Here is a 23,946-nt window from a genome sequence, read left to right as displayed (position 1 = left end):
GATCCGTTTATTAAATGTTTACTTTTCTTGTACAGCTTTTAGTCTTTCTGATTTAATAATCGTTTTTGTTGTTCATTTGCTTACAGTTTTGTACGTTTGCACACAGTCTTCTGTGTACATATCAGTAATTACACCCCAACTACTTTGCCAGTTGTCTAAATCTTTCCTCAAGATATTTGTGTGTATCAGATGTTCTCTCATTTTCATTTTACTGAGGCAGTATATCCTGGAGCCTTCTGATCTGCTCCTGTGTGGACTGGTGTGTAAAGCCTGATGCATAGCTATTATCCAGCATCTCCCTGTCCCGTTTTTCTGAGGATTCTCTTTTGTGTTGCAGTTTTTATTTCTAATTTTTGGTTTAAGTCCTTCATTTGGGTGACACGCCTCTTCCAGTAGTTTTGTGAGAAAAAGGAACATGGAGATACATATTTTTAAACCTCGTATATTTGCACATATATTTAATCTGTTTTTTTGTTGAAATCATGGTCTCGTTGAGCATAGAATTCAAGATTGGAAATCATTTTCCTTCAGAAATTTGAAAGTGTTGCTCCATTTTCTTCTAACTTCAGTATTGTTGAGAAGTTTATTCTGATTTTTTTTTTTTTTTTTTGATACTCACTTTCTTCTAGAAGTTTGTGGACTCTTCCGCTTCAGCTCTAGCATTATGATATTTCTGGATAATGTATCTTGGTGTAGGTGTATTTTATGTATTGAGCTGGGTATTCAGTAGGTCCTTTTAGTTTAAAAACTATTATTCAGCTCTGGGAAAATTTCTTAAATTATTTCATTGACAGTTGCCTTCTTTATTTTCTCAGCTCTTTGCTTTCTGGAATTCTGTTATTCAAGTCTTAGATAGCAGAGACTGGCCCCTCCATTTCCTTTATCTTGCCTACTTTCCAGCTCTTTGTCTTTTTCCTCTACTTGCTGAAATTTTCTCATGGTTTATCCTCTTAACTTTTCCATCAAGCTTGCATTTCTAATTTCTAATAGTTCTTTTTTTGTTTTGGGAATAGTCCTTTTTGTAGCATTCTGGTCTTGTTTCCTGGATGCACCGTCTTCTCCTTAATTGTTGGCTCATGCTTAAGAGTAGGGAACTAAAACTGTATGGAGCCTTTTGAGTGTGTGTGCTGGGTTTTTGTCAGCTGTGAGCCTCGCTCTGTGGTGATCTGGCTGTGCTGTTTTTTGGAGGAATCCGTGATGTCAGAATTTAGATTATTTCCTTTAGGCTCATTAGATTGCTGGCATATTATGGGAGCCCTGTGGGAAGCTGACTGGGGTGTCTCAGCTTTCAGTGTATACACATTCACTCAGTCTCACAAATTTGTGTACTTAACTGCCACTCTTACCTGTGCCTGATGTTCCTTAGTCTAGAAACCCTGTTTTACCCTCTCCAGAGAAGAAGCCCCTAGTCTTGGATTAGGAGCAGATAGGCGCAGTTGCCCGAGAGGTGGAGTGAGGGAGAGGGAGCTAGGGATCTAACTGCTGCTTCAGCAGCTTTCAGCTCATCCTCATTTTGACCACCTGCCCTTGTCCCACTTTAGGATCTTCTGGGGTCACCAGTTCTTAAGCCTTCGAGGTATTAATGGTGTTGGTTCTTGACCACACTGCCAGCTTAGTGTTTCTCTCTTTTGGGATCTCCAGTGTTAGTTACTTCTTGGTCATCTCTTGCTTAGCTTCCAAAATTGTCACTGTTTTTTCTTCTTTCTTTCCTTTTAGATTCATGCCTTTTCTGTAGCTTGTTTGGGGTTTTGGGAAGTGGATTAACTTAGCTGCATATATTTACTTCATCATTTTTTTCTTCTCTTTGTATTTTTTAAATTCAGCTATTTGGTATATACTTGTGACTTAATGAAAAGAGTAGAATGAACATTATAGACAAATAATGATAATGTGTGGCTTATACAGTCAGGCTTGAAACTAAGGCAGTTTATGTTTAAAGGAGAAAAAGTGACTTTATCCTTTGCTCAATAAATCAGTTACTATTGTAAAACAGTTTTTTATCTGAACACCTTCACAGTTGAATATGCTGTTCATTTGTCATTTTTAGCGATCACTTAGGTAATGGGTGTTAAAAGTTCTTCGTTTATTTATCTGCCTTGAAATAAAATAGAGCTGTAAATTATTACAAACTGTCTTCAGAGCTTTAAAAACCATCTAAATTTTGATAACAAACCATTAAAATCTTTGTTATTTAAAAATGTTATATCTGAGCATATGATAAACGGTTTATAATTCGCTAAGTAATTTTTAAAAGTTGTTGAGTACTTACCTAATTACCGAATATTGTGCCAGGTCCTGGGGGAATTAGAAAATGTCTCTAAGATTAGGATGACCGTATAATTTATTGTCCAAACTGGGACACTTTTGAGAAAATGAAAGAGTATGTTGTTAATAATTACGTCAGGACTATAAGCATCACCTGGGACTGTTAGACACAAATGAGGACATATGATACCTTCTTTCAGAGTCTCACAGTTTAGTGCTATATGACAAATTAGGGAAATGTTCTAAATATTGGCACATAGTAGGGTTTTGCATTGAAAGGAAGGAGACTTTTCTTTTAATTGGTAGTGTTCTGTTTTCATACAGAGTTGATCAGAGTTATTGGATATGCATAGGTTTGGAAATAGCTTCTTATTTCGTATTTCAAATTGTGGGTTGTTTTTCTACTTGGTGAATTATTTAGCTCTCTTTCCTTCCAGTTTCTTTTCACTCTGTATCTTCTTCCCCTGGAGGATGTATCTCGATAGGGAAAGGAGGAAAAACTCATTATTTAATAGATTGTTAGGAGTATTGTTAAAGGTGGGATTTTCATACTTTATTCATTTTCCCTTCTGACACATTTTTTTTGGTTCAGATCTTTTTAATTGTAACTTCTCTTTTTGTTGACCTGTGTCTACTCCTGTGGTGTGTATTTCTTTTCTTCTCTTAGGAATAGCTTGAGTGCTTAAACGGTGATCTAAGTGAAGCACATTCATAAAGGAATTAGAATTCTTTTGAGGCTGTGCTTTGAAACTCACACAGATCCTGTTTGTGATAGGTGGTTTAGTTCAGATTTTATTGGCATCTGAATTTGTTTGGTTTTATATGTTTAAAAATAATGTTTAAAACTGTGTGACAGTCTTACTTTAAGATGGGCATTAATGTAAAGGAAGCTTTACATTAATGCTTATTTTACTCCCAGCTTACTTCTTATAGAAAAGAGACTTGATGAAAACATTTCTGTCTTATAGTAACGTGTAATATCAGTGTGAGTTTTATAGAGGTTTTTCCCCCCACCAGAATTTATACAACTTTGATAAATATAAAATTTAACATATATATGGTCACTATCATGAGTATCTGTTCAGTACATTTTCACTGAAATGATCAAATAAATTTTATAGAATAAAGAAGTGATATATTCTAAGTTGTATTGAAATAAAGACACATGGCAAAAATAGCTAAGTTATTTTTATTTATTTTTTTTTTCCCTTGTGATAGAACAAGTAAGAAGTTTGCGACAAAGCACTATTGCCAAGCGTTCAAATGCAGCACCTTTAAATAGCACAAAAAAAGCATCTGGAAAGACCGTATCTGCCCCTAAAGCAGGGGTGAAACAACCAGAAAGGTCTCAGATTAAGGAAGAAATTTGTACATCACCAAAACCTGAGTACCATAAAGAGAGCAGAAGGAGCAGCCGACATATTGGACAAATCGAAGTGGTACCAGAAGTGTCAGGGTCTTCAAGTCATTCTTCAGTGTCATCTTGTCTTGAAATGAAGGATGAAACTGGAGTAGATTCTAAGCAGAAGTGTAATAATCAGGGAGAAGCCAATGTGCCATCTCATGAATTAAATTGTCCACTCCTTTCAGAGACTTGTGTTAGTATTGAAGAAAAGAAAAATGAAGCTCTGATGGGATGTAAAATCAAGACTGTTGGTAGCCCATTGTTTAAGTTTTCAGATAAAGAAGAACGTGAACATAATGATTCTATTTCAGATAAAATAGATGAGACTGTCGTTGAAGAAACGAGGGCAAAGGGAAAAGTTGAACAAGAATTAAAGGAGTTGGTAAAATTATCCCATGAAGATGACCAAATTATTGAGAAACCTGCATGTTCTGCTGCTGTTTCCGGTGTTGCTGCTTGTACAAATCCAACTAAGATGGAAAAGGAAAAGAACCTTGTAGATTCGTCTAGTTCTGTGGATGAAGTAAATGAATGTAATTTGGAATTGAAGAATACCATGGAAGTTGCTGACAAAGCTAAGAACTCCCTTCATAGAAATGACATAGAATCAGTGGGTTATTGTAAAGACACAGAGTCTAATGATGAGCAGTTGGAGAACACCAAATTCAATAAATCAAACTTAGAGGTGGTTGGTGCTTGTGCTTTTGAACCAGAAAGTAATATTTTAGAAAATGCTATTTGTGATGTGCCTGACCAAAATTCAAAACAGTTGAATGTTGTTGAAAGCATTAAAGTGGAGTCTCATGAAACAGCAAACCTTCAGGATGACAGAAACAGCCAGTCAAGTAGTGTTTCTTGCTTAGAGTCAAAAAACATAAAATCCAAACATACGAAACCTGTAATTCATTCTAAGCAAAACATGACCACAGATACTCTGAAAAAAAGTGTTGTAGCAAAGCATGAATTAATGCATAACAAAACTAAAGTTAACGTCAAAAGTGTAAAACGAAATGCTGATGAACCAGAATTGCAGCAAAATTTTCATAGGCCGGTCAAAGTGAGAAAAAAACAAGATAAGGATTCAAAGGTTCAGAGTTGCAATTCTGGGGTTAGAGCTGTAAAAAATCAAGCTCATTCTATATTGAAGAAAACATCACAGGATCAAAATTTAGTACAGATCTCCAAGCCCTTAGCTCATTCTTTGAGTGATAAGCCTCATGGTCACCCTAGTTCCTCTAAAGAGCCTCCTCATCTTGCTCAAACTGGACATTTATTACAGTCCAGCCAGAAGCAGTGCCATAAGCTCCCGCAGCAGCTGGCTCCAGCAGTGAAGACCAATAGTCACGTGAGGGAGGAGCTTGAACATGCAGGTGGTATAGAGCATTTTAAGGAGGAGGATAAATTGAAACTAAAAAAACCTGAGAAGAACCTACAACCCCGCCAAAGAAGAAGCAGCAGAAGTTTTTCTTTGGATGAGCCACCGTTGTTCATTCCAGACAACATAGCTACCATAAAAAGAGAAGGCTCCGATCACAGCGCTGCATTGGAAAGCAAATATATGTGGACTCCCAGCAAGCAGTGTGGGTTTTGCAAAAAACCACATGGCAACAGGTGTGTGTGTTTGTGTGTGTGTGTGTGTGTGTGTGAGATGTGTACGTTGAAGACAAATTGCTTTTTTAGGGTGGGATTAGTGTGAAAACTTTTTTACAGAGAGTTTATTGAGCATACAAGGACTTTTGCAGAAACAAAAAAACCCCTCATCAATCCTGGATAAATGATAGAAAGATGGAGCCACTGAATTTACAAATATATCCTCCTAGAACATTTTAGAAAGCATAGCCTGACCGGCATCTGGTATATATGGAGATGTTTTTTCATTGTAACCTGTTAGAGAGTGTAATTTAGTTGTTGCATCTGAAAAAAAAAAACCTTTCTGCTAATCAGCAAATTGTTACACTGCTTTGGGTCTGTAAGTTATATATTATTTTATTTGACTTGAGGAAAACTAGTAATAAAGTATGAAGGACATAATGGAAATTCTATTTTTCTTTTGAAGATTTTTTTTTTTTTTTTTTTTTGGTAAAATGAAGCACACTTACTATGACTTAATACCACCACTTCATCAAACTTGACCTTGGAATGAAATTTGATAGCTAAAACTATTAATTACCCAGGTGAATTTTGTATGTAAAGTGAAATGGAGTGAAAACATGTTCTTTCTTTTTTGAACGTTTTAGTGATTCGAAGGATTTCTTGTGAATTCTGATCTTTTAAGAAGTGACTTTAGCAGCGCCCTTCAGCATTCTTTTCTAAGGATTCAGGGTTTTATGTTTTATGACGCTGTTGCCCACCCCCCATGTAATTTTTATTTGTTCGCTTTTTAAGAAAAGGAAAACGAGAGAAGTGGAGTTTGCAGCTACAAGATTATCCTGTTCAGTTGTTCAGATTGCTGTTGGAACTTCTATCAACGTTGTTATGATAAAGAACATTATAACTTGCCCATTGTAATATTCTTACTCATGAAAGTGAATGTTAGAATCGCTTTTCCCAGCACTATCAAATTACATAAAAATGAAACTCTTTGGGGAGGGACAGTTTAATAGAGTATGTTGTAGTATGTTATTTTGGTGTGGGGCGCAGTGGTTCGGGAGAGGGGTGGGAGGTCTTGGGGCTAGTCTGTAAAAAATAACAAGTTGTGTGTCACAGCGTTTCTTCATTTGTGAATCAGCCTTTCGCCTATTTTTAGTGTCAGTAGTTACTTTATAACAACATATTCCATTTTTAAAAATTGTGACTTGTTTGAACCTAGTGCTACATTTGCCCTCACTTATATGCTCTTTATACTTTTTTATTTAAAACACCTTATTCAAATATTGTAAAGTGAGCCTGCTAAATTTTCAGACCTAAGCGAATTAAGGGCTGGACAGTGCTTTTAAGTGCTCTTTTCAGCCAGCCCTTTTTTCTCTGTCAGAATCTTCTAAAAATCATCACACCGACATGTGGCCTTAAAGTGAATGAGTTTCTAAGAGGACACGTGGCCTGGAGTTGGAAGCCATGTTAAGTATGTGATAATGTAGCTTTTTGTAGATAAACCTCTGTTCTGATAGCCAGGTGCTCGGGAGTTTGCGCAGGCTTTTTCTGATGACTGTCACTTTACCACCATCAACAGTTGTTTTCCTAAAATGAAGATTAAGTGTTAAGTCCCACAGTTTTTTTTACCTAATACCACTTTTTGGATCTACTCTATAAAACCTAGAGTTTCCTTGCCCCAGTCTGGAAAATGACGTAGAATATTAGGTGTGTAGGGATTTTGAGTTCACCGCATGTATTGACATGAATAATATATAATAACATTGGAAACAATTTTGGAAGGAGCGTTTCACATTACTTCAATTTTGTGAATAAAGAAGCTTAAGTAATTGATTGTTTTTTTCTTTAAATATTAACTAGCCCTTCACTACTGCTTTGATGTGTTGTGCTTGTGTACACTGAGGTTACTTCAAAAATGCACCTATCATGCAGCATGTAATTTTCCTATTTTAATCCACGTGTAAGAATATGATTTGTTAGGAAGAGCATATCCGGAAATAATTTGCATCCCTCTCTTTGGCCTCATGCACTAGCCACATTGAAAGTTACTTGTTAATATGACATATTTTCTAGCAACTGTGACAGCTGTGCTCCTATAAAGACTATTTCAACTCTAGCGTTTTATACATATTGCAACTGAGGTTAGCTTCTGTGTGTACTTGCAGTTGGAAATTAATATTTTTTAATATAGATTTTTTCATGGCATGGCCAATGTAACGTTTGACCATAAGCAACTTCTAAACATGTACTAAAGACAGTAGATATTGATGCTAATTTACACATCATGCTGTTTTTTTGCTTCCATTTATTTTCCTGACTCAGCCTTATAACAAAAGTATATTCATTATTTTTAAAACCAAACTATTTAGTACTCAGTTTTTGAAAATGAATGTGATTTTGAACTACTTTTAAACATAAGCCAGTTGGCATTTTGAAAGGAAGAAGTCTTGGTCTTTTCATATTATCTACCTTAGGAGTTTCTAGTATTTTCTACCTCTCCAGAAGACGTGTGTGCCTTCAGTTCGTGTTACACTTTCCTGCCTAGTTATAGAAGATTAGTATATTGAATGAAATTTAAAAACAAAAAAATCTCCTTAGCAGAATGGATTTATAGCTTATTATACTCAAACAGGAAACCTTTTTCTGAGGAATTTTCTCCTAGAATAAATGATTCTGGTTATTCTCAGGATTGTAAGAGTTTGATAGATAAGTATTTTTTTCTGCAGATTAGATTATTAGTGACAAAAACAGTGATTTAATGTTTATGTGGAACAGAATCCTTTCATCTTAGAGAAGAGTGAGTACATGTACGTTCACAGGGGCGTGGCCGGGATTGCCACGTGAAAGAAACAGAACTGCAGGCCCATCTGGTAACAGCTCCATTGTTGGTGGATTTCTGACGTGAATTTGCGAGGAGCAGGAGTTCTCAACGTTGCCTCTCTTGTTTCCTTTGAAGAAACTTGAAAATCTCCTAAGAATATATTTTGGCTTATGCCAAAGTGATCAGAGTTAGGATTAGAATTTTAAATTAGTTTTTCATTATCTTATAGTAGATCTAGTTTAGTTTTTTATCATGATTTTAAATTTTGTGTATGAACATGTAACAGTGGGAGGACACAACGTAAAGATTTCTAGACTCTTCCACTTAACTGATTCATGCTCACTTGGTCCAATTAATTAATCAGAGCTGAACACACAATAGTGATTTTTTTTTTTTTTTTAGTGAAAAGGTTTAATATCTAGGCTATAGTCTTTTTCTGAGGTGATTTTGCCTATTGGTAATCAGAAATTCAAGGACAGAGCAGAAAATGGGAGAGTAATTCTGTTAGCTATGTGATCCATACTCTCCCCCCCAACCCCCATTTTTAACTCATGAGGAAGAATACGAAAAAGGAAGAAAATATCTTCTTTTTGTGGTAGGCCACCTTTTTTCCTTTTAAGTATGGTTTATAACGTTCTTAGTACTCTAAGTTTTAGACCTAAAAGTGATTGGTATTTATGTTTTTTTGGGTAATCAATTTCACTTTCAAGTGAATTATGTTTTCCCCTAGGACATATGGAAATTAGTTTTATTGATGTCATTTTTTTCTCTTGATTTCTCAGAATTTAACTTATATTTTTATGTAAAATCTAAAGTAGAAAGATACGTCTGTAGATGGCACCAGAGATTTTCTTTTTAGACCCTCTCAAGTTTGAGGAGACATTTCCAAAATAAACTTGAAATGAGACATGGTGAAATAATTACTTAATAAATTTCATGATCATAAAACTACTCTTTAGTTAAATCAAATAAAAATTTGAAATTTGTTAGTATGTGCTTTACAGCTTAATATTTAGATTTGGATTTGGGGTAAAAGCGTAGCCATGGTCATAGGATAGGTTTTTAAGTAGTGTCTTATTGAAACTATCCAGCCTTGCCTTGAAGAAATGATAAAAGAGTTCTGAATGTGGAAATAGAAGGGAATCACCATCAGCTTTCCTTAAGTAGTTCAGAGATACTGATCTTAGACAGTTGCTTTCAAGAAATAGCAGTTCTTATGACTTTGCAACCTGAAATAGAAGAACTTTTAAGCACCTGTATTTTTCAAACTTTGTTTTTCTCTTGGCTGGAGGATCTGAATAACTGAAACATGGACTCATCTAAAATCTCCCCAAACCTAGAGAAACCATTTCTTTTTGCAAACAGATACTACATTATTTGAAAGTTTTCTTACTAGACTTAGGAATCCAAAAGATTCTTTTTTTTTTTTTTTTTTTTTTTAAACATAAGGCATGAGAGGTTTTCTCCCCAAACCAAATAAATCATTGAGGAAATGACGACTTGTCTGATAAAGCTGACACAGGCATTATCCGTTACAGTAAAGAATGGTGAATTACAGACATGAAGTCAAGTTTCCTTAATGCACAGCAGTAGTTTGGTGCAAAATAGAAAGGCACATGAGAAAGAAGAGAGTGTACTGCTGTTGAGGAATGAGGCTTGACTGTTTTCAAGACCCCGTCTAGGAATTGAAACTCAGTGTTCTGGTTTTTATAGTTCCGACATTGAAGCAGGAGCTGTAGCATATGTAGAGAGTTGACATATCACTGAGTGTATTACCTTTAGCATCTTACTTTTGGACCACAGATTTTTAAAAGGAGTTTTGACGCTGTGGTGCCACTATTATCAAAATCACCACAGTCTTTAAATCATTAAGGAGTATACCTAAGTCTTCTATTTTAATCTTTCAAACATACTGTGAATTACTAACCTGAAGAAGAAAAGAGGAAAATGTTCAACATGTTTAAGTGAGCTTTGTAGTTTTCCTTACAATGGATTGAGAAGTATGTGAAAAAGATAATTTAGCCCTCACATTGCTACTTATAAACCTGATTTGCCATTTTATTCAAAAGTAATTCAAGATATTCAAAGTTAGAAAAACAGAAGCTTTTAGAGTCATAAATCTCATGTCTCTGGACTTTATCATTGATAGTGAAGGTATTTCTTAGATAAAATGCAGTAAAGGGAAAACTTATAAGGAGGTTGTTTGGAAATTTAAAAAAATTCAGCCCAAATATTAATATCTCCATGTTAAGATATAATATTGATCTTTATTTGGGAAAACAAGGTTATTATCTAAAGCGCATGGCCAGTAGTAAGGAAATCCACACTAGCTAAATCGTGACACTCTGAGCCAGAATATTTTGAGCTCAAAGAATAGTTATATAGTTAAGGTGGTTAATAAACAATTTGAGAGACTCCATTATGTTAGTTTTTGAGTTGGATTTTTGTTACCATCTGGATTTTTTGTCATTTGAAAAGATTCGTTGGATAAATGATTCTTCAATTTTATGGGTGATTTCAGATCTATGTGGTGAATGTAATTATAACTTTGATGGATTATCTGTGATCAGATTTATCACAAGTCTTACCACCCTTCTCAATGGAGAAATATTGTTCTATATTTTGTTATTCTATATAGTATACTGACTGACAAAGGTCAGTTGCCCTTTATTTTCATCCTTCTGGAGTTATTTTATTTTTTTAGTATTTTCTCATTCATACCAGAGGGGAAATATTTGACTTCTTAAAAGTTTCATTTTCATAGAATATTCTTTTCTTTGAAAACTTGCCCCATGTTGAACTGATGGAATTGGTAAGGATGGACAACGTGCGAGATGTCAGAGAATGAAATACTGGATGTGTGATTTAGGCTCACTTTTGACATTGGTGTTTAAGACAATGTGTCACGTCAGTTTTTTTTTCCCCCCAGGTTTATGGTTGGCTGTGGGAGATGTGATGACTGGTTTCATGGTGATTGTGTTGGGTTAAGTCTTTCTCAAGCACAGCAAATGGGAGAGGAAGACAAAGAATATGTGTGTGTGAAATGTTGTGCTGAAGAAGATAAAAAGACTGAAATAGTAGATCCAGATATTTTGGAAAACCAAGCTAAAGTTGAAGTCCATAGTGAAGATAAAACAGTGGAATATGAGAAGCTTGGGTTCTCAAAGCACACACCAGCAAATGACAAAGCCAAATATATAGATGATGCAGTGAAGCACAAGGTCAAAATTTTAAAACGGGTGAGCTCCTTATTAATGCATTCATTTGTTATTTAAGAACATGTGTGGACTGACCATGAGAATTTCGAATTTCTCTTTAGGTTTCATTGTTCTAGTGTACATTTTCAAATTTATTTTTCTATAAAAACAAATGGATTTTTATTGAAAATATTTTAGCAATTTGGTGAAACCAGGTAATGACAACTTCAGAATATGCAGATCTTATTTCTTACAGTCTTTTGTGCTGTTTCTGGTCTGTAGTTTGATACTTGGATTTTCTGTGGTAGGATGTATGTGTGATCTTGTGGTGGTAAGTGTGAATTGTGCTTGCTGATAAGGTTTTTTAAAAAGCTTTTCAGTGCATACGTATCTAGTAATCCTTAAACTACATTTGGCATTATTCTTTTCAAGTGGAGGAGTTATTTTCTCTCTGTAAGGAGAAGTAATCTTAATTCTTTTGACCTTTGCCCCAGTATTTGCTTGGAACCCTCATCTCTTAATTTTTCTCTTAAAAGGTGAACTTTTAAAAAGTTGTCAGTTTTCCTTCATCTTATATTTTTAACTACCTTCTAAAAATATTTTCCAAGTACAGTCATGTGTTGCTTGACGACAAGGATACGTTCTGAGAAACATCTAGGTACAGCCTACTACACGCCTAGGCTGTATGGTACTAATCTTGTGGGACCACAGTCGTACATGCGGTTTGTCGTCAACTGAAACATCCTTATGAGGCGCATGACTATAGAAATGTCAAGATATTTAGTCAGTTACAAAAGAAATTTATAAAGGACACAACTTCATCTGACTAAATTTTGTTTATTTTCATTGTCCACCCGTTTATTACCTATGATTTTTCTGATTGTTGATTTGTTATTCTTATAGATAGTGTTAGGGAGGAAACAGTGGCAACAAATGTATGTGGATGGTCAAGTCTAACAATCTAGAAGACAACAAACATGAATTGTAGAGTTGGAAGGAACCTTGGAAATCTTTTAGTCCACCGTTCAGATTGAAGAGCATAAGCATGTTTTCTCCAAAATCTTTTCTTATTTACAAACTCAGTTCTTTTAAACACTCCTTATATGACAAATCTGGATTAAATTCCAGTTTGCCAAATCCTTGTGGCACCTGATGTTTTCTGTCTGCCAGGGCTTTTTGAGAATCAGATTATGTTCTTCTGACATTTGCTATTGGTTTGTTGATTTGGTTAGCACCAAAGTAATTGATAATGTAGAACAGAAAACTCCATTGCAAACAGTTTATAGCACGTCTTTGGAAAGATTCTATTTGTCATTAACTGTTAATCATCACTTCTTGGGTACAATTTCTTGACCATTTAGAAATACAGCTTATTGTAGTTTAGCTAGAGTGTCTCCATCTTGTCTAAAAAGACATTATAAAACATTAATACTGTAAATGTTTTGAGATTTATCTCATTTATCTCATTTATCTCTCTATCCAGTCTCTGAATCAGGATAGGAACTGAGGTTAGTCTGATTTTGTAAACGCATGTGCTGTTGAAGTGATTACTGCTTCCTTTTCTTTTTGATGATGAACTGTTGAATCTTATTTGGACTTGTCTGATTTTAGTTTATGGAATTTGCTTTTTAAATATTACTTCTTATTCCTAGATTTTATGTTGAACCATTTATTGAGTTCCTCTTGTGTGCCAACCATGGTACCAGACTTGGGTATATAGTACTGATTGAAATACGTTTCTACTCTCAAGTAATTCTAGTTGGGGAGGTAGAAAATAAATAAAAAATTTGAAGATTCCTAGTCTAGAGAAAATCAGTTTTTGTATGTACTCTGTCTGTTTAAAACCTATGATTATATGTCTTTACAGTGTTCTTTTCCCTGTCTTTCAAACATTAGTATGATGTGATTAATTACTCCCAAGGGTCTCAGAACTCTGGTTTCACTAGTAGTTCTTTGTGGGTTATAATTAGGATGAAAGTAGCAGGTATCCTTATGGTTTGTTCTACCTTACGAGAGTTAAAATCGCCAATAGGTATGCTGAGAACTTAATTGATAACACTTGTTTTAGGTGAATGTGACTTCATTTGTTTTAGAAAATAGTGAAAAATATGGATACCTATTTCTCTACAATTTCTCCCTCGTTCCATATCCACAGCCAACTAAGAGAACTTTTATTGTCTTATCTAATTTTCTTTCTAATATTGTTATTGGCAATATGATCTCTATGTTTTTCAGTTCTTTATAGAACTTTTATGAACTTTATATAACTCCTTTATGAATTATTATGTGTTTGCAGTAAATAGGTGCTTTAACAAATGGGTTTTGAATGGAAGGTTGAATCTCCTTTTTGCTAATAATTGAGAGTTATTTTTGTACATCTTTAAGGAAAAAAATGCTTTAAACAGTTCCAAAGAATGGAATGTGTTTGGTATCTTAATAGATTGTAATATTAATTAGATTTAATTTTTTTCATCTGTGTACTCTTGAGGCTTACTTTATATTTAAAGATAGTTTAGTAGTTTTCATTCTAATGAATTAAATACTACTTTTTCCAGGAATCTGTTGAAGGCAAAAACTCAGCAGACCATAGAGATAGTGAAATCAAAAAATGGCAGCTAGCTCCTCTTCGAAAGATGGGACAACCAGTTTTACCTCGGAGATCCTCAGAAGAGAAAAGTGAAAAAATACCAAAAGAGTCTACAACTGTTATTTGCACAGGAGAAAAAGCTTCCAAACCAGGTAGTAAGATTATTAGAAATTATTATATACTAATGTATTTATATTTTATTTCATATATTATCAGTATATACTATCAGTATATATTTAGGGAATTTTAAAATTTTAACATTTTAATGGCAACATAAATAGTTTAGGTGATGGGGCCTTACTTGAAATTAACAACTATTGCTCTAAATTCTGGGAAAGTACTAACGGACTTAATAAGATAAGGCTCCTGCCTTCATGTCACTTACATACTGATGGGAGAAGACAGGCGGTGAGTAGACAAGAAAATGTTATGCTGTTTTACAGAATTGAGGCACTGTGAAGAAACAGTAGGGTAATGGCGTAGAAAGTCAGTTGAGGAGAGTGGTGGGAGTTTGTGTTAGATAGGATGGAGCAGGTAACTTGTGAGGTGGGATTTGAAGGCAGACGAAGTTGTTTTGGAGGAAGGATTGGGTAGAGGGCACAGCCAGTCTGAAGGCTTTGAGGTAAAAACAAGCTTGGCATTTGAGGAGCAAGAAAGCCACTGTGGAGTGATTGGAAGGTAATAGACAAGTGATAGCATGGTAGTAGAAAATGAGTTCAGAGAAAATTATGTAGGAACTTTGAGGCCATGACAAAGACTTTATATTTTATTCTGAATGTAAGGGGAAACCTTCAGAGGATTTTTTACAAGGGAATGATGGATCATTCTGTTTTTTCCTCTGGAGATTGGACTGTTGGAGGATAGGAGAGGAGGAGGGTAGACTAGTTAGGAGTCTATAGCAGTATCCTAGGAAATAAATAGTACCTTAGAACAGAGGTATAATGGAGGTAGTGAGAATTGGTCAGATTGAGATGTATTTTATAGTAGAGTTGGCAGAACTTACTAATGGATTAGATATAGGTAGGTGAAGGAAAGAGTTAGTAGATGATTAGATAAATGTTAGTGCTGTTAGTGAGATGAAAAAGACAGAGAAGAAGATTTGAGGTGGAAAAATTATATTTTGGACATTTTAACTTTGAGATGACTATTACACACCCAGGTGGAGATGTTTGAGTAAAATCTTGAGTCTGGAACTTAGAGAAGACTTTGGGGGATGGTATATATTTGGGATTTATCAGTGCATAGTTGTTCTTTAAAATCATGGACTTAGATATAAACAGCTATGGAGAGGGTTTGATGATGAAGGGTCAGAATCAGAGGCCTTTGGGTGCATCAGCATTTAAAAGTTGAAGGAAGAGAGATGGCCTGTGAGGTAAGAGAACTAAGAGACCATGGTGGCCTGGAAGCCAGATGAAGTTTCAAGGAGGGAATGATCAACTGTGTCAGATGCTGTCTGTACATCTAATAAGATGAACACAGCTGGTTAAATATGTGATTTAGTAAAAGGGAGATCATTGACCTTGACTAGAATGCTTTTGGTGGAGCAGTAGGGACAAAAGCCAATTGTAGTGGCTCATGGAAGAATGGAAAATGAGGACCTGGAGATATCGATTACAGGTAACTTTTTCAAGGAATTTTGCTGTTAAAGGGAAGAGAAGTGATGTGGTAGCTAGAGGTGGATGGGGGAGGTCAAGGATTTTTTTTTTTTAAGGAGGTATTATAACATGTTTTTAAGTCTAATGGGAATGATCCAGTAGAGAGAGAGACTTTGATGTAGGAGAGAAATGTGATAGTTCAGGTTCAAAATCCATGAAGAGACAAGAGAGGATAGGATCCACATAGAGGAGTTGGTCATAGAGAAGGACAGCTCATCCATTGTAACACTAGTGAGCGTTGTATGTGGGAGGAGGGAGGACAGATGCAGGGAGGTTAGTAGATTTGCTGATGGGAAGATGTGATAGCTGACATTTTTCTGTTTTCTCAATGAAATATGAAGTGAGAAAATTAGTTGAGGTTGAAGTTGGGGAAGGAGGTATTGTTGGTTTGAGAAGAGAGAGAAAAAGTATAAAATAGATTTAGAAAGTGGAAGAACAAATTTAGTAGGACTGGAGTAGCAGATTGAGTTATCTACTTGAAATTTCTGGTTATAAATTTGTGGTTATAAATTTAAAGTGAGATCTGTCAGGCCTGGTGTTTATTTTCCTCCAGTTGTCTTCAACTATTTGTAGCTATCTAACCGAAGTTGTTTATGTGGGAGTGTGAGGCTGTGATTGGTAGAAATGATAGATTTAAGAATTGTTAGAATGATGCGATTCTAGAATAAATAAGGTGGTGTGATTAGAAGGTCAGAGTAGTGGGCTGTTTGACATTGAAATTTTGGAGATGCGTGTGAATTAGTAATGATGGAATGAAAAATCATTTGAAAAGCTTAACGTTCAAAGTAACAATATCAAGCACAATTGTTTTAAAACCAGAGGAGAGTTATCAGTTTTGTGGTAGTAGTAAGGTCATTAAATTATCTACTCACCTAATAAATTCAGATAAAATTTTCTAAATAGTTTTTTAAAAGTTAATTAATGTGTATATTTGAAAAATAACTAGCTTTAAAAACCATTGTCTAAAATGCGGAAAGGTATATACATTATATACTTTTAGGACCACTTTTTACTAGTCACTTAATTTCTAATTAAAATTCATTTAAATTTAGAATGTATTTTTTTTAATTGAGGTATAATTGACAAAACATTATATTAGTTTCAGGTATACAACATCATGATTTGATATTTGTATATATAGTCATGTGCTGCATAATGACATTTTGGTCAATGACTGACTGCCTATACTACAGTGGTCCCAAAAGATTAGTATCATGTAGCCGAGGTGTGTAGTAAGGCTGTACCATCTAGGTTTGTGTAAGTACACTCTGTGGTGTTTGCACAACGCAAAATCACCTAACGATGCATTTCCTAGAACATATCCCTGTCGTTAAGCAAGGCATAACTGTGTTGTGAAATGATCACCACAATAAGTCTAGTTAACATTCGTCATCATACATAGATTAGAATTTCAGTGTCAGGAATTTTTCAATATGGAATATGGGTTCTGATCTTATTTCTAAATAGTGATTTTTAATCAGTTTTGTTTATAAGCTGATATTATGCGTTAAAAATATCTTTTTAAAAACAATTTAATACATTTTGATGTTTATTAAATTAGGTGCTCATGAGAAGCAAGAGATAAAAAAGAAGAAAACTGAAAAAGGAGGGCCTAATGTGCATCCTCCTGCTGCTTCTGCTTCCAAGCCTTCTGCAGATCAGATCAGACAATCTGTCAGACATTCTCTCAAAGACATTCTTATGAAAAGGTAACACACATTATTATTGTAGAAGACTGAATAATGTACGCTTCATATATTTGAAAAATAATTGAATTATTCTAATTTTAAGACTTACAGACTCAAATTTGAAGGTACCAGAGGAAAAGGCAGCAAAAGTTGCCACAAAAATTGAAAAAGAGCTTTTCTCTTTTTTTCGGGACACAGATGCTAAATATAAGAACAAATACAGAAGTTTGATGTTCAATCTGAAAGATCCGAAAAACAATGTAAGTGTGTTTTGTTTGTGTTTATAGATATTTATGCTTCCAACTTTCCTGAATATATAGGGATTTAAGGTTGTAATACAGTAGATCTGTAATTATTTTTTGGAGTGAGACCATATAATTTAATAAAGTCTTTTGCTACTGAACTGAGTATGAATTCTGCATAGTGGTGACTAGTGTTATACAATGAGTTTATTAAAATATAAAATACTAAGTCTATCTTAACCTGATTTATGTGAATTTTCTTTCCTTTATGTCCCTTGTTGAATCCAGTTTATTAAAAAATTCATTTATATGCTTCAAAAACTCTATTAAGCCAAAATTCATAGCACTAAATTAATACTTCTGATTTAAATCTGAAAATAGAGCTATACTCCTTAAGAAAATAAATATATATATTTAGATAAAAAACAAAACTTTTAAAATATTTTTATTAAGTTAAATATGACTTTAGTTCTGAGTATCTTTTAGCAGTGGAGTAAACGTTAATTGAATCCTTTTCCTCAGATTTATTGTTTGGGACTTAGAGGAAATCTAAAAGCTATGTGTTTGTAGATGCAAACTTCTTGCATATTTGCTTAAGTTTTACAAGGTTTTCAGATAAGAGACATCAGTTTGCCGATTTGCGTAATGATACTTGCTGTAGTATGTGATTTGAGGTGTTTCCTTGAAGTATACTAACAGCTACTTAAGAAAATTCCACATTGTACAATCTGCCGTGATGGGCCAGGGGATCAGTGACTTCTTGAATGATATAATCTGGAAGCTTTTCTTCAATAAGTAAATATTTATTTCCTTTAGATTTCTTTCTTGCAGTTGGTGTTTTGCTCTGGAGTCCCCTCTAAGCCTGTTAAGATTTAAACATATGAAATCTTAAAAATATTAAAGACCTCTCATTCAGTAAAGTTCTTTTATGTAGTACCTTGCTCTGCCGTAGGTTGGCTGTTGTGACAGACTGTGTCCTGGGAAGACGTAATATAACTGTGGATAGGTGTTGTAATGGTTCCACCGTACGTGCTGCTCCATTATGCGTTGATTTTTGTATGAAATGTGTATTTTGCTGCCTTAGATGGTAAATTCCTAGAGTACAAGGCTGTCATTTATTCTCTTGGTAGTAGGTAATAGTAAATCATTGAATATTTGTAAGTCAGGTGTCATCTTTATTTATTACAAGTTTCTATACAGCATCTCCTCTTTCTTTTTAAAATATTTTTCTCCCTTTTCCTTCCCATTTTTAAATACTTCCAGATATTATTTAAAAAAGTACTGAAAGGAGAAGTAACCCCTGATCATCTTATAAGAATGAGTCCAGAAGAACTAGCTTCTAAAGAGTTAGCTGCTTGGAGACGAAGAGAAAACAGACATGTAAGACTATCTCTGAAGTGGTATTTAAATATATCAAAACCTATGTTTTTCAGCCGTCTAATTACTTATCCTCCATTAACCTAGTTCTTAAATTCTATCTTTTGTTTTTCCTGATCTCTGCTGCTTTTTTCTCATTTCCTCCAGCTATCAGGTTACATAATTACCTTGTGTTTTGTTAATATATTTCGTAAATTGGATGGAAAAATAGGCACATCTTTTCTTAATCACATCTACACATTTAGAAAGCGCAATTTGAAGTGTTATGAATGTTGGTAATTTATAGAGCCAGATAAAGTCAGAATGAGAAATTTACACGTCTACAATCTCTTATTATTTAAAGTTCAAATGCTAAAACTCTGAAAAAGTAACAAATGTATTGGTAAGACCTGACCTGAATTGTCATGTCTGAATGTTGATAATCAGGGAAATATTGTGTGTTCAATTAAGTAGTGCTGTCCCAGACCTAACTGGAGTGTGATGTAACATAGATAGTATGTACACCATATTGCATTTGGGGTTTGTGAACTTGAAATACCTTCAAAGATTAAGTGAATATGTGACTTAGAGTTATTGTGACAGTGAGATAGCCACATTATCCGCTATTTTTATTAGAATGGCCTCAGAATAATTAGCTCTTCATTCTAGAAAATATTGGTTCCTTATAGTTCATATTAACTCTACATGATTTTTACCTAATTCTTTTCTCCATAATACTTACTTGCATCTTAGGCGTTAAGCCTCCGTGTAGATCTTCTGCCAAATCTAGTTTGAAGCAGAAGAGGATTTGATATATTATACTTACTCACATATTTCTTACTTTCACCCTGTGTAATTTCTCCTCTTCTTTTATTTTGAAAATATTATCACCTCCTTTTCTTTTCTCTACATCCCAAATGTGCGCATGCCTCTCTTCTGCTTTGAAACTGTGGCTGCAGGTGTCATCTGCGTTGAAGACCAGCTTATTCTTTCTCTAGGCCGTGTACCTGCTTGCTTTCTTCAAAGGATGATTTGCACTCAACAAAGGCGAGATAAATGACCAGACCCATCTTTACCTTCCTTAATCCGTTCCACTCTCAGCCATCTTTTATTAGTTTTTGCTACGCTTGCTTAATTATTATGATTTGTTGCTGAGCTTGCTCAACTGTCACGTTGAATTACCACTGTCACGAAGTATGCTCAGTCAGGAGACAAAGAATAGGGGACTACCTGATAATTTTTGGTGTTTGAATAAACTTCTGCTATTGTGGAGAATGTTAGGACATCAAGATAGGAATCTAAAAAGAAGATAGTTCTCATTTCCTTGTGGCAATTGCTAAAATACTAAATCAAAAAGTAAATTTTAAATATAAGTATCATGTTTCATCACTTTGCAAATTACATTGCACTTTAATTGCCTCTGGTTAATGTGCATATGCACTTCTCCAGGCTGAGGTATGGGGTCTAATTCTTATAAGCCCTGCACTTAAAACAGTCTCAGGCGTATGTAAGCACTCAGTATGGTTGTTTGACAGACCATATAAAGATTAAAAATCATCTGTGATGGTGCTTTTATTTTTGGATAAGCTCTTACCAGTATTTAAAGCTGTACATTTGGAAATATATATTTTAAATCATGAAGTGTTTCTTTAAAATATTTCCTGTTAGACCATAGAGATGATTGAGAAAGAGCAGAGAGAAGTGGAAAGACGACCAATCACAAAAATAACTCATAAAGGTGAAATAGAAATTGAGAGTGATGCCCCAATGAAAGAACAGGAAGCAGCCATGGAGATTCAGGTAAAGATAATAAAAATGTCATGTTACAGTGCTCAGAACATGAACATTCAGAAGGGTTTATTTGTCTAAAGTTCTTAAAGTAGAAAGAATTTTTTTAAATGTATATATTTTGAATGAGCCTATTTTATTGGTTTAATGGGTTTTTGCGAGTGTTTAAAGTATTGGTTCTCTGTATGTAGTGTGCAGGCTGTCTGCATCACAGGCACCTGTTAAGCACTTGTTAAAACATAGATTCTTGGGGTCTCTATGACTTAGCTTAGTAGGCCTAGAAATCTGTAGGTGCTTCTTAGGCAGACTGTAGTTTGAGAGCTGGTGCAGATTTTCTTATTTTCAAATATCAGTGGGGAAATAATATGAGATCTTGTTAGAGGCCTGGAAGAATGACACATGTTTGAGTTTTGCTCTATTTTAAGTCATAATTAACACCTAGCATTTATTTTTTTTTTTAAAAAAAAACCTATGGGGCTTACCCGGTGGCGCAACGATTAAGTGCGCACGTTCCGCTTCAGCGTTCCAGGGTTCGCAGGTTCGGATCCCGGGCGCGTACCGACACACCGCTTGTCAAGCCATGCTGTGGCAGCATCCCATATAAAGTACAGGAAGATGGGCATGGATGTTAGCCCAGGGCCAATCTTCCTCAGCAAAAAGAGGAGGATTGGCATTGGATGTTAGCTCAGGGCTGATCTTCCTTACAAAAAACAAAACGAAACAAAAAAATCAACCTATACTGGAACAGTTTCATTTTGGAAAAATATCAATATGAAATATAAGTTGGTTTTAATAATAGAGGCCAAATTTTATCTGCTGAAACTGATTTTTACTCTCACTTCTGTTAGGAACCTACAGCTAATAAGTCATTGGAGAAGACAGAAGGATCTGAAAAACAGAAAGAAGAGGTTGACTCCATGTCTAAAGATACCACTAGTCAACACAGACAGCATCTTTTTGATCTTAACTGCAAAATTTGCATAGGTAATTGGAAATTTTTCTTCCTGAAATGTTGCTTTCATTTTGAAACGAGGATACTGGTGTTTGTGACATAAGTAGGTTTTTGTTTTCCCAGTATTGGTGGTGAAGCCCCCACTCACTGCCTTTGAGGAGTAGCACATTTTTTCTGTGACTGGTCTTCAGGGTTGGAGTATAGTTTGATACCGTAGTGTACTTTACTATCTGAAATTAATTGTATTATATAAGGTCTGAACTTAGCAACCCAGGGTCAAATGACTAGAATTTAACCATTAGAATAGACATCAGAAATTGTGGGCAGTGGTGATGGTCACCTTCACTGTCATTTACTAAGTGAAGGAGTGAATTCTATTATTGTATTTGTATTCTATTATTTGTATTTGTATTCTATTATTGTATATAGCAAATGAATCAAATCAAAAATTACCTTTTCTCTAGTATTTGTTGGTCGTTCATTCAGTAAATATTTATTGAGTTCTTACTCCTTGCCAGGCACTTCGCTGGCGCAGGGAATATAGCAGTGGAAAAGTGAGATGTTATCCAGGCTTAAGGGAAACCATAGGCTAGTGGAAAAGACAGGCAGGTGATGATTTGAGTTATAGAAGTACAGTTGTTATAAATGTATTCAGCTTGCAGGAAGACCTAGCCTAGACTTGGGGGTTCGGGGAGTCTTGGCTGAGGAATTGACATGTAAGCTGAAACATGAAGGTTGAGAAGTATGCCAGCAAAGAGAGAGGGGAAGACCATTCTAGATACTGGGAATGGCATGAACTTGAATTGAATTCAAAAAGAGGAAAGAGGCACGTGATTTGTTTGAAGAGAGATTTAGAAATCAGATTTTGTAGTGTCTTATAGCCATTGCCTTTTAAACTTCAACCTGTGACTTACTGGTAGTAGTGAAATCAATTTAGTAAGTAGTAACTAGCATTTCAAAAGCAAGTAAGAACAGAATAGAAAATATCATGGTGAAGGGCACTTATAAAGATAAGAACGATGTGAAACTTCAGTTCCAGTTATTTATGTATAACAAAAAAATACACATATACATACGTATATGTGTACATACATGCACATACACACAAGGGTGTGTGTGAGTGTGTGTGTGTAAGTAAGAGAGCATGATATAAAATACTGATTTACAGATCATGATCAAAAATGCTGAAAATCTACTTTTGTAGGCCACATTAAAGATTTTGGTATTTTATCTAAGAGCAGTGGATAGTGATTGAAAGGTTTTTAGGAGGGGAATGACGAGATTGGAATTTTATGAAGATCTCTCTGACTTGGAGTAGAGATTACAGTGGAAGAAGCCAAAAGAGAAAGAAGAGAGACTAGATAGGAGGCCTTTATGCTAGTCCGAGTGGGAGATGAAGATATTTTAATTAGAGTGGTAGCATTGGAGATGGAAATAACTAGAGGCTTTGACAGATGTTGGAGATTGACTGGATTTAGGACATAAGAAGTGGGGTGTGTTAAAGAGAGTTTAAGTTTCTATTCAGTTTATTGATGAAGATGGAGGGTCAAGAGTTTTGTAAAACTCTAGAGATGTGGCTCTCAATTTTTATTTTTTCTGTAGTATGTAAAGGAAATACATACCTTGTTCAGTAACAGGAAAAATTCTTCAGGTTGGTTGATGTGCTGCCCTCCATCATTGTACAAGAGACTAGATGAAATGTATTATAAATGAAGTAAGTTTCCTATAGTAAAAATAATCATATCTTCTTAAAATTAAATGTGTTCACGTATTTTACAATCTGTACAATAGTAGAGACTTAAAGGCAGTGTGTTTTTAGACATTGTTATCCCTAAAGAAAGCTATCCATGTGTAATAGTATTTTTAAGTACACCCATTTAGTTGTTTTGTCTGGGGAAAATCTTAATAAATAATACTCTTAGTTATTTCTATTAATTTTAATCATTTCTGTGGTAATATTTGAGCAAATGTAATGGTAGTACATGAAAACATGTTAAATACTACTAAACTTGACCTATTTTCAGAAAGTTTGAGTGATTTTTCCTGCTTGATGCTATAACCTAAAACCAATGTCATTTTCTAAACTTTACTAATATTTTCATGTTTAGTAACTAAGTAGCAATGCACTGTGCATGTATGTCAGCTGCTGCTATATGTAATACAAAGTAGGATACAGATTTGTTTTACTCAGTTCTTCAAGTTACTTCTCAAGACTTGGAATTTGGTGTAGTTTAGTTAAAAAAAAATTGCTAGAGAATCAAGAAACCTATTTTAGGTTCTAGTTATAGTGTTTCCATTTCAGCTTGTCTGAGTCATTTAACATTGTCTTTTCCTAATTTTTCACTTCGGTAAGAGAAATGTAATGTAACTCAGTATGAAAAATAATGATGCTTAAAAATT

The 23,946-nt window shown here is 34.7% G+C and overlaps 1 protein-coding gene across 5 annotated transcripts in view; it reads left to right on the top strand.

Annotated features, from left to right (window-relative positions):
• Positions 1-23,946, top strand: part of PHF3 (PHD finger protein 3) — a 104,387-nt gene that overhangs the window by 72,059 nt on the left and 8,382 nt on the right. For 4 of the 5 annotated variants that reach the window (XM_058554081.1, XM_058554078.1, XM_058554082.1 and 1 more), the window contains 8 exons: positions 3,484-5,281; positions 11,011-11,320; positions 13,834-14,017; positions 17,082-17,229; positions 17,312-17,468; positions 18,714-18,830; positions 20,475-20,606; positions 21,443-21,578. In XM_058554081.1, the coding sequence (XP_058410064.1) occupies positions 3,484-5,281; positions 11,011-11,320; positions 13,834-14,017; positions 17,082-17,229; positions 17,312-17,468; positions 18,714-18,830; positions 20,475-20,606; positions 21,443-21,578 (2,982 nt within the window). Of the gene's footprint in view, positions 1-3,483; positions 5,282-6,055; positions 9,500-11,010; positions 11,321-13,833; positions 14,018-17,081; positions 17,230-17,311; positions 17,469-18,713; positions 18,831-20,474; positions 20,607-21,442; positions 21,579-23,946 lie in introns of those variants that run through there. The other variant, XM_058554083.1, reaches the window with a different exon arrangement.

The sequence above is a fragment of the Diceros bicornis genome, chromosome 14 (genome assembly GCF_020826845.1).
Source record: "Diceros bicornis minor isolate mBicDic1 chromosome 14, mDicBic1.mat.cur, whole genome shotgun sequence".
Taxonomy (NCBI): Eukaryota; Metazoa; Chordata; class Mammalia; order Perissodactyla; family Rhinocerotidae; genus Diceros; species Diceros bicornis.
Note: the sequence above shows the minus strand (reverse complement) of the source record. Positions and strands in the feature narration are given on the sequence as shown.